The 10,884-nt window shown below is 36.1% G+C and overlaps 1 protein-coding gene across 1 annotated transcript; it reads left to right on the top strand.

Moving 5' to 3' along the window:
- The first annotated feature begins 1,000 nt into the window (after positions 1 to 1,000).
- Positions 1,001 to 9,649, top strand: LOC112518458. The gene is made up of 7 exons (XM_025126160.1): positions 1,001 to 1,387; positions 3,371 to 3,470; positions 5,490 to 5,555; positions 6,085 to 6,202; positions 7,260 to 7,342; positions 8,125 to 8,186; positions 9,160 to 9,649. The coding sequence occupies exons 1-7, from the start codon at positions 1,167 to 1,169 to the stop codon at positions 9,269 to 9,271; spliced, it is 762 nt and encodes a 253-aa protein (XP_024981928.1). The 5' UTR covers positions 1,001 to 1,166; the 3' UTR covers positions 9,272 to 9,649.
- The last annotated feature ends 1,235 nt before the right edge of the window (positions 9,650 to 10,884 follow it).

The following is a 10,884-nucleotide window of genomic DNA, read 5'->3' as shown; positions in this document are numbered from 1 at the left end:
ATTATAATAAATAATTTAAAAGTAAATTATTATAACAATTAAAAATATCAATATTACAATAATAAAATTTATTAAAATTTTAATCTTTATGATTTGTTAAAAATTTCGATTTTTATTCTTAAGGTTTTGAAATTATGATTTTTATCTTTAAGGTTTTGAAATTACAATTTTCATCCTCATGGTTTATAATTTATTATCTTTTTCGTTCTTATAAATTAAAATTTATTGTTTTTTTCGTTCTTATGGTTTACAAGTCATTTCTATTTCAATAATTCATACTTAAATGTAATGTTTTGGTCTCACGGAAGAAAATAAAAATGAATTGTAAATCACAGAGAAGAAAATCGAAATTTCAAAACCACAAGAACAAAATTCGTAATTTTTAACAAACCTCAGGGACTAAAAACATAATTTACTCTTTTTTTTTTAAAACAAGAGCAAATTGTATGAAAAGCAACTAATTTTAACTCGATTCTTATTTTGGGTAACGTATTTTAAAAACTTTTATTTTGGTATATAAGATCTAAAGTTTTAAATATTTAAGTACTCGGGTAACCGGTTGAAACATTAAACAGTTATCATGTTGATGTGGCGAGTGATGTGGTATCCGATTAATGCTTCAACAAATAATATTGAGTTGAATATCACATCATTCGCTACATCAGCATGAAAACTGGTCAATACTTTAACCGGTTACACGTATACTTAAATATTTAAAATTTTACATCTTATATACCAAAATAGAAGTTTTAAAAGTATGTTACCAAAAAAATCAAGTCAAAATATATTACTTTTTCATGTAATTTATCCTAAAAAGATCACGGTGAAGTCAGAAGCAAAATCTTTTAGAACAAAGTTCTACTTGACATAAAACCCCCCTAAAAGATGGCCGTCAAACTGTAAAATTGATTCAACCACCGCCCAAAATGGAACAATTTGCTCAATTGGATCTTCGCTTAACATATCCCGTGTTCATTCTCTCTCTCATCCGCCCCCCATTTGCCTTTCTCTGACCCATTCCTATAAACAAATCGAACCTCCAATTTAGTTTCCCTTTTCGTCAACAACTTCAATTTTATATACACCCAAATAAACCAAACGGATAATCTTTTCCTCTACTATTTCACAAATCTTTCTTTCTCGAAGAAAGATTGATTTTTTAATTCATGGCGGCGAGTGCAAACCCATCTGCAAATAACAACGGGTCAACCAGCAATGGAAATGGCGCCACCACCGTCAATAACAGCGGTGGTGGTGGTGGTGGCGCCGCCGCCGTGCAGGATAATTCGGTGGTCGGTCCTACACAGTCTGCTTTGAGGCATAATCCTGGTCTCTCAGTCGAATGGGCTCCAGATGAGCAATCCCTCTTGGAAGAGCTACTCACAAAGTATGTAATCCTTCTATATATTGTTGCTAGAATTCGAGTTTTTAGGGGTCAATTTGTTCTTTATATACTTTCTGGATGTGATAATTTTGGGGGGTTTTCAGTTCTTGTTGTGATTATTAAGTGTTGATATTTGATTTAGGTTTTCTTATAGTGTTGGATCTTGGATTTGTTGGGCAACTTTTTGTAATTGCTTGATGTTCTACATGAGATTTGTAGGGTTTTGTGCTTTGCATCATTTTGTTTCTAGAATTTTGTGGAAGTGATTTTATGTTAGATGATTCTGCTGAATCTTGGTGGAAACTGTTCTTCATAGTGACTGAAAACCCCAACTAGTGAAAAAGTTTGAGCGAAAAAGGTAAGAAGAACTAAGGGATTGTTTACTAACACAAATTGGGTAAGCGCTAATCAGATAGGAGGTTCGGTTTGGGTAAGCGCTAATCAGATAGGAGGTCCGGTTTGGGTAAGCGTTGCTTTCCTCACGGAGTCAGCATCTCGGTCAACATCATTTGTCGGTCAGAACATATGGTAAACAACCTCGTCTCTTACATAGCAAGAGGTTAGTGAACAACCCATAATACTAGTGAATATTAAGCAATAGAAATATAAGCCAAATCAAACAAACGTGGTATATGCCGCTCGAAAGCATGGTCAGGGAGGGGTGGGATATACACCGTCCTCACCTTTACTTCCAAAGGGGTAGAGCGACTGTTTCGGTGGTTTAAGTAGTATAGATATGTTTAACGTTAAGTCAGAAGCTTGGATGTTATGTCGAAAAGATGGGAGAATTGGACATCAAGATCTTATGAAGTGTTTGAGTCTTAGGGGGAATGGCAATGCTAGGGAATGGAAATGGGAACGAGCATCATTTGCCCCGCCCATCGTTGAGGAATGCTTCATTACTCGATACTCCCTCCTTCCCTTCCTCCCAAAATAAACGTCCAGAATGAATGAAAAACGCACACAATTTTTAATTAACTAAATGACAATTTTACTCTTAATAATAGAGGGAATAATAAATTTTCTATCTCATAGTTAATGGTACAATTGGAAAGTGAGCACATACTTTTGAAAGTGGACACGTAGTTTGAGACAAACTAAAATAGAAGTGTGGACGCTTATTTTTCTATGTTGCAAGGGTCCAATAGCTCAAAAAGGTTGCATAAGAGGGGACGTTTATATATATATATATATATATACACAGAGAGAGAGAGAGGGGGGGGGGAGGTTTTCAAACGAGAACAATAATTAAATAAAAGAATATGAAAACGGCCAAATCACGTGCAAAATCACATGTGATTTTGTGCAAGCGACTTGGGTCGCAGCCAAAGTCGCTTGCATTCCATGTGATTTTACACGTGATTTTAGTGTAAAATCACATGTAATTCGATTGTTTTCTTATTCTCTTATTTTGTTATTGTTCTCGTATGAACCTGACTCTATATGTGTGTGTGTGCACGCTTGTGTATGTGTAATATAAGTCTAACACCATAGTATTACATTAAATGATGTATCTTTGATAAATTCTATGTTTTCTGTTTAGATTCTTTAGTAATGTAAAACAAAGTTGTGATTTTTTGGCAACAGAACCAAAACACTTTTGGCGAAACTTTTCTTTTTAAGTAAAATAAAATGAGAATTTAAAAATAAAAATAGAGATCGTGTTTTATTAGTTTGGAAGCCCAACTTTGTTAGAGTCAAATAGCCACGTCTTTTCTTTTAATGGTGTAAACGTCAAAATCAAGTTGCAATCGGTAATTGTTGTTTACAAAATTTTGGTGAGCTGGTTTTGTTTTGTTGAAAATGTAAACGCCTGCTGAACATTATTTTCAATCCGATTTTCACTTTTAGAAAACTTATATGCAAAACAGACATAAATGGTTCAATTTTAAACCTATAACTCGGCGAATTTCATTATTTTTGTAGCTTTGGTTATTGTCATTTTGATCTCTCTCACACAAGGCGGTTATGATGTCATTTTTGCAGATATGCCTCAGATAGCAGTGTATTGCGTTATGCAAAGATTGCGAAGAAGTTACAAGACAAAACAGTTCGGGATGTGGCACTACGTTGTAGATGGATGACGGTATGATCTAAAAAACTTCTCTGGGCCATCTTCTTTTTCCATGTTATTTGCTGATTGTAGAAATTGAGTTCATATTCCAATTTGACTATAACGGTGCGTTTGGGATGCGGGCCGTGACGTACGGTACAAAAACCTGTTGTCCCATGTTTGGCACGACTTTTGACAGGGACAAGATAGGACCCGAGTGGGACAAAAATGCATTTTTTTCTCTCACCAAAAATAGCTGGAACAAAATGGACAAAATTGGTAAATTACTAAACTATCTGTGTCAAATTAAAACTCTAAACTTTCCACAATTATTTCCCCCACCTACCTCAGTCTCGCATGCTTGGTCATGTCCAGTCCCGTACCCAAGGGTGCGTTAAGTACACTGGACATGACAGGACATAATAGAACAGGGATCATTGTTCCAAGTTTGGCAGGACTTTATGGGGAACAAACATGAACAAAGTGAAACAATGTGGAACAGGCGTGTTCCACCCCCACCCCTTGGAACAAGGTGGAACAAACCTATATTTTACTATTATAACCTCAAAATAAAACCTAATTCTCTTCTATAACATCAAATACGCCTCCCTCTTTACATTTTATTCATTCTATAAATTTTGTTTATCGTATTTTATGCTCTCTAAATTTCCACTTTACTGTCCTCAAAAATATTATTTTATACAGTTTTTCATATTTTGGTTAATTTTTGCAAATTATTAAATATTAATAATAATAAAATAACATAGAAAATGTATAAAATAAAAATTGGAAACTACATGAATTTTGGTGTCATTTTAAACGACGACTTGAGGAAAAGTTTCTAATGATATATTTTGATATAAAAATATTTATTTTATTATAATTTAATAAATTACATAAATTAATCAACACATTTAGGGGTAAATTGGTCATTTTATTTGTTATGTTCTTTCTAGTTCTGTCTTGCTAGACGCTGAACAACTGTCTTGTCCTGGCCTGCCTGTCTTCATACCAAACACACCCTAAATGATAGTTATTTCAGTTTCTTGAACTAACTTATCAACTTTATAACACTCGACAACTTTTTATGCTTGCAAGTGCTTGCTGTAGTTGTACAATTTCAAGATTAAAGGTAAAGATTTCATGTTCGTCAATAAATTGAATTCCTCTTGAAATTACTTTTAGGCCTTCTAAAATTGTGTTAAGTATTTGAACCACACCAAACAAATCCAGTATATCCCACACAGAGGTAGGATCCTCATCGTTGGAGTAACTGGAAAACTGTTCTTAAATGCATTTCATATACAAGAGCTAATATTCTTACTCCATTTATGAATTGACTTTTATGGACAAAAGAACCATTTCTAATATAAAATTGATGTACTTCATCATGAAAAACACCGGAGTCATTAAATTATATAAGAGTATTGCTAAGACAACGTTTAATCTTCAAAATAAAAATTTGAGCAAAAGGTTGATTACCAGCAACCCCAACCGGCCCCACAAGGAACCCGCCTCCTAGGAACTACAGTGAGGAGTTGAACGGTTCAAGCTCGTCTCCTGTAGGATTCGAACTTGAATCTATTGTGTATTTGAACAAAGTCGTTGCGCTCCTTTGCCAACTGAGCTGCATGCCCGAGTTATGAATCATATCAATTTAACCAATTCTTTTTCAAACTAGTCGGGTATGCTAAAAATGAAACATAAATAAATTATAAAATGTTAATATAAATCCTTTATGGCATCAACAGTAAAAAAAGAAAAAAAGAAATCACCGTGCATCATTAATTTCTTTTTAACCTCAAGGGTGGTGCCTGATTGGTTTGAGCTTGACTCCGAAGGTCAAAAGTACCAGGATGTCCCAGGTTCAAATCCAAGGAGGAATAAAAATCCCCTTGTGGCCACGGAGGTTCAAATGCGGTGACTCCGGGCTATCTGCAAAGCAGGTGGTCGCCCTCAGGTTAATTAAAAAAAAGGAAGTTATTTAAATATTCTGGTTTATACTCTATTGACTATATCAGCTGTGGCTTATCTGCTTCTTTGTTTTCCCAGAAAAAGGAAAATGGCAAGCGAAGGAAAGAGGATAATAATTCATCAAGGAAAAACAAAGATAAAAAGGTGTGCTTTACGGATTTGGGACATATTTCTTTTTGTTTCTGGTGCTAATGATGATTGTTACTGTTTGATCTTTTAACACAATCGAATGCTCGATTAAGACTTTCGAGCCGAGCCAAGCCATACGAGCTTACACTTTTTGACCCCAAACATGTATGTTCATAAATCACACAATCAAAATATATGGGAAAAAATGTCATTGCTAGTGCTAGTCTTTCGAGCTTGAGCCCAAAACGATTTTATAAAGCTTGAATTTCAGGTTATAATGTGCAACCCTAAATTGTTAAACTTGAATCGAGCTCGAACATTAAAAAGAATTCGAGCTTGAGCACTATTTTGAAACAATTATTCGAGCTCGAGCTTGATTTTTCTTGAGCTGAGCCCAAACAGTTTGCTACTATCGACTCGTTAACACCCTAAGGTAGAGGGGAAGTAGCAAATATATTTTTTCTTGCATGAATTATATTACATAAAAGCAAAAAGCGCATTTCAAGTGTAATTACTGTTTTTTTTTTTGTCTTCTTACTTATAGGAAAAAGTAACCGAACATTTGGCAAAGTCATCTTCTCATACTACAAACCGTGCCAACGGCCCTCCATATGCTCAATCAGCAGTCTCTATGGATAGTGATGATGGTATCTCTTACAAAGGTTGGTGCATTAATCGATTATTATTGTTATTTTTATGCCCTCTTTTGTGAAAAAAATGCTGTATAAAAACCGAAATGATACACATACTAGTGGGACTCGAGATTTTCTTAATCTTAGGGGCTGTTTGGCAGTTGCTGAATGATTTTGTGTAGAATCATTAAGTGGTCAGAATGATTAAGAGGCTTTCATGATATTGTGCAAAATGAAATATAATTATTTGGTAATTATTTACAATGAAATTAGAGCTCTTAATGGTTAAGGGAGGCCTAGGATACAAAATCATTCAGAGGATTTTAGAACCATTAAGAGGCAGATTTTTTTTTTGCCAAACAAGATTCATCTCTTAACGATTCAGAGATTGCCTCTTAATGGAACTATTAAGAGGTAAACAAACAACCCCTTAGTTTTATTATTCCTATAACTTTTTAAGTTATAGATCCAAGTAATTTTCCAATATCATCAGTGCTACAAATGGATATCATAAAAATCATGATGTCCATGCGAGTTTGTATCCGTTTTTAAGTGATTCATACTTGCATCTGCTATAGGGAGAGTTGCATCTCGATATGGCCATATCCCTATCCTAAAGTATCTAATACAAACCATGTAAATGTTACACACCATGCAAACCAATCTTGGCCCTTGATTTTTAGGCAGTTGCCAAATCAGTTTTTTTTTTTTTTGAAGTATATGATATTTATATACGGCAAATAGAACAAATAAACTCACACACCCTCCTCACCTTTGGTGAGGTTTGAACCCTTGACCTCCTCACCAAATCAGTTGCTGATAAGGTTGAGAGGAAATTTTGGAACCGATTGAATCCACATCGTTGACATTGATATAATAATGTGCATGGATGATTGAGATTGGTTTGTACGGTTTTAGGATTTCAGTGGTTTGTATTTGAAACGGCCTCTGTGTATGTATGCATGTATGTGTGTGTGTATGTATGATCCATTTACACTCTTAATTTTCATGCTAATTCTTTTTATGGGTATTTCTTGTTGTATATTAATGTTTTCTTTCACTGAAGTAGTTTGTTTGACATCTGTAGCCATCGGCGGTACGGCAGGGCAACTTCTTGAGCAGAATGCTCAGGCCTTGGATCAAATTTCTGCAAATTTTGCTGCTTTTAAGGTAAATACATGTTGTATAGTTGAATTGGAATTTAGAACCATCACATTTGTGGTCAGATGGGCTCTAATTGAATTAATTGATATTTAGGCAATTTAAATTTGTATGATGCGGGTCCTATGTATATGGTCGAAGGAGTTATTGCGGGGTCCCATTTACAAAATACTGGATGGACCTACATATGCTTTATCCTAACTAGCTTTTCAAAGTTGATCTTATATGCATTTATGTAGAGGTCACGTCTGCATATATCTTACCCCTCCCAGATCCCACCTCCGGGTGGGATATATTGTACTCGTTTGGTTTTGGATGGACCCACATATGGAGAATGGAGCAAAACAACAAATTTTGCATCTAGAATTCTTAGAGTGATTGTGGGTCCCATTAGATTTAGTTTGTTAGGGTTTGGTCATACAGGGTGCTTTTGGTAAGCGCGACAGGACGAACAAGAACTTGTTGTCCCATGTTTGGCATGACAAAAAGATGCATTTTCTTCGTCCCACCAAAATAGATGGAACAAAAATGAGGGAGATAGGTACAATCAGTAAATTACTAAACTACCCATGTCAAATTAAAGCTCTAAATTTTACCAATTCTTTCATCCGCCTACCTCCCTTTTGCCTGTCGAACCCATAGGTGCCTGAACTGTTTTTACGCTCTTATTACATGATCTGGTTGATTTGGTTACCTAATGGCAGATAATTACTTGCAGTTGGTACCAAATGAAAGGTCTATTTTAATCCCCCATAGGGTTGAGAATGATGTTCTACTCTCTTTTGTGGCAGGTGCATGAGAACATCAATCTCTTCTGCCAGGCACGGAATAACATTGTCGCCATCTTGAACGAGTGAGTTGTCACAGCTCTTGATCCTTCCTCCTTGAACTGTTATTGGAAAATATATATCTCGTGTGTCGCCTTCCTGTAGATAGTTTGATATCAGTTTGTGATTATTAATCAAATGTCTAAAACACCCTTCTAGGGGCGTTGATTTAGACCCTCTTAGATGGCTCTAAGTGGGTATAAGAAGTGATTCGACCCGAAACTTAACATTTGTATGAGACCTGATTATCACTCTGCCACCTCCAAGGTTATAATGGGAATCAGCCCAATCTGTAATCATCTTCCTAGACTGGATTAGAGATGCACAAAAAAGCCCAAGCTCGAAGCCCAGCCCAGGTCCAGCGTGAAAAAGCCCGAAGCCCAGCCCGAGGAAGGTCTCAATGCTCGAGCAGGCTGAAATTTTGGGGGCAGGCCTGGGCCTAGGTGCGGCCTGGAAAGCCTGGTTAATCCCGATTAAGCCGGGCCTGAAAAAGCCCAACCGGGCCCTTCTTTACCCCAAAGACCAGCCCTGGCCTAAAAAAGCCCGGACCTTTTTCTTTCGGGCCTTATGCATCTCTAGAGTGGATCCCTTTTTTTTATTTTTTTCAACGAAACTCAATAAATGCAACTAGATCCCCCTATGTTAGGCTTTTGAACCTCTAATTAGTTTAATTTCTTGGTATAATTATCGTTGGGGCCAATTATCATTTTTACTGCTTGGGTAATATATTAGAGAGAGAGCAAATAAACTCACACACTCTCCTCACCTTTGGTGAAGTTTGATCCCTTGACCTCCTAGGAGGACAAAGGCCCTTTGATACCCGACCCTGACCCTAACCCTAACCCTGATCCTATCTTTGTGTGGGATATATTGTGTTGGTTTTGTTTTGAGTGTTCTTTCGGCTATTTTTCAAGAATTGTTGTGTTTCTTTTGCTACGAGTTTCCTTTTTCGTTGCACTTTTCAGTCACTTGATTCATCTAATTCCATGTTAATTGCAGCTTAAACGACATGCCGGAGATAATGAAGCAGATGCCACCGCTTCCCGTGAAGCTTAATGAAGAACTCACCACCTCCATGCTTCCACATTCATCTTTGCAGAAAAAATCTTGAATCTTTTTCAACAAAAACCGAAACTTTCACATCCTAATTTCACCCTCCGATCTTGCTCAGTTTCTTTTCGCTGTGATACGAAAGTAGATCTTGCTTTCCAGTGTGATCAATCAGATGCAGTTTGGTTTTTCACTTCAAACCTGGAGACGATGATGTCGTTTCCAGTTATTTGTCGAAATGTCGGTCTTGAGTCCTTTTGTTCCCGGTTACTTGTGTTTTCGTGTTAGGTGTTCTGTGAATATGTGTGTAGTCGTGTCGAAGGAAGGATTCTTGGACTCTGTAAATTATCATAGGATCGTCTGTTCGTCTGTCGAAGGCATTACAACGAAAGGGAATGTCCCGTTTAAGGTTAAATGAAGTTCAAAGTTTAGATTTAAATGGTGTATTTGATATGCAGAAAAGACTGGAGATGCGCATGACATGACTAGACTGGCGAGAGTGAGGTTGCTGCCTGAAAGAAATGTGCAGACTGGGTAGTTGTGTAATTTACCAATCGTGTTTATCTTTCTAATCGCTGGTGCACGTATTTTGGTGGGGGGTTCCTTTTGTCGCACTCGGGCATGTCTCCTCCCGGTCTAATGTTGCATCAAACGTGGGGAAACAAGTTTTTTTTTTTTTTTTTTTGTCTCATCCTGTTCCGCGTATCAAATGCATCTTAATTCCTAAGTATTGAGTCGGGGACTACGAATCTGGTGTATGGCAATGAATGGAAAGCAAGCCCTTGGAGCGGTTTTCCGATCCTCGAAAAAGCGTAAAAGAGAGCGTAAATCGGTCACTTTCTTCAGAGTTTGATGTTTGGTTGACTAAGGACCTATTTGTTAGTAGCTTAACAAGACTCGAAGCTTATTTGGTCAGTTATATGTTACTGGTAATGGCTTAATGATATAGAAAATAACTTATTCAGTAGGCTTCTAGGATGGAGCTTTATGTAGAAAGCCGACCTTTTTTTTTTCCAAACATGCCTCTCCCAACTAAAAAACACGCTCCTATCTTTGAAAAAACTCTTCCCGAAAAACTTTCTCAATCTATATGAGATTGGAATAGAATTCAATTCCAAATCAAAATCTGATTCTTCAAACCATTTATCATCTGTAGGTACATAAACAAGTTGAATAGAAGTTATGGACCTTCACTTGCTTACCTCACTTCTCCTTGTTCAACCTCGTCTTATCCACTCACGTCGCCATACTAAACGCAAAAGTGCTTATTACCGGTGTCACACCGGAATAAGTCAATAAATTGTTTTTATAAGCAATCCCAAACACCCCCTTAGTTTTTCAGTTATATTATATGCTTAACCAATTTTGAACGACTTTGTTATATTGTATGATGTATAATTTTAGTCCTGCGTCTTTGCATATAAATACGAATTTTGTCCCTAAGCTTCAATAAGTATGTAAATGGTTCTTATAGTTTGAATTTTGTCTTCAAATGGTCCCTATAATTAACTCTGCTAAAAAAAAGTTTGTTAACTGAGTGGCATTTTTGTCTTTTTTACTTGTTTCTTTTGTCTTTTTCTATTAAATAATAAATTAAAACATTATATATTATGTTATTATTATATTATATGTTATATATGGTATAAATATTATATATAATATAATAACGTATAT

The sequence above is a fragment of the Cynara cardunculus genome (genome assembly GCF_001531365.2).
Source record: "Cynara cardunculus var. scolymus isolate 2C chromosome LG 9, CcrdV1, whole genome shotgun sequence".
Taxonomy (NCBI): Eukaryota; Viridiplantae; Streptophyta; class Magnoliopsida; order Asterales; family Asteraceae; genus Cynara; species Cynara cardunculus.
The sequence above is the reverse complement of the archived record's forward strand: the minus strand, read 5'-3'. Positions and strand labels throughout refer to the sequence as shown.

What these genes read in the sequence shown, in the direction of transcription:
- LOC112518458 (XM_025126160.1), top strand. Translation starts at nt 1,167, where the DNA reads ATGGCGGCGAGTGCAAACCCATCTGCAAATAACAACGGGTCAACCAGC. An exon ending in TACGTTGTAGATGGATGACG is followed by an intron (nt 3,471 to 5,489) that starts GTATGATCTAAA and finishes TTGTTTTCCCAG; the next exon opens with AAAAAGGAAAATGGCAAGCG. An exon ending in GGAAAAACAAAGATAAAAAG is followed by an intron (nt 5,556 to 6,084) that starts GTGTGCTTTACG and finishes TCTTACTTATAG; the next exon opens with GAAAAAGTAACCGAACATTT.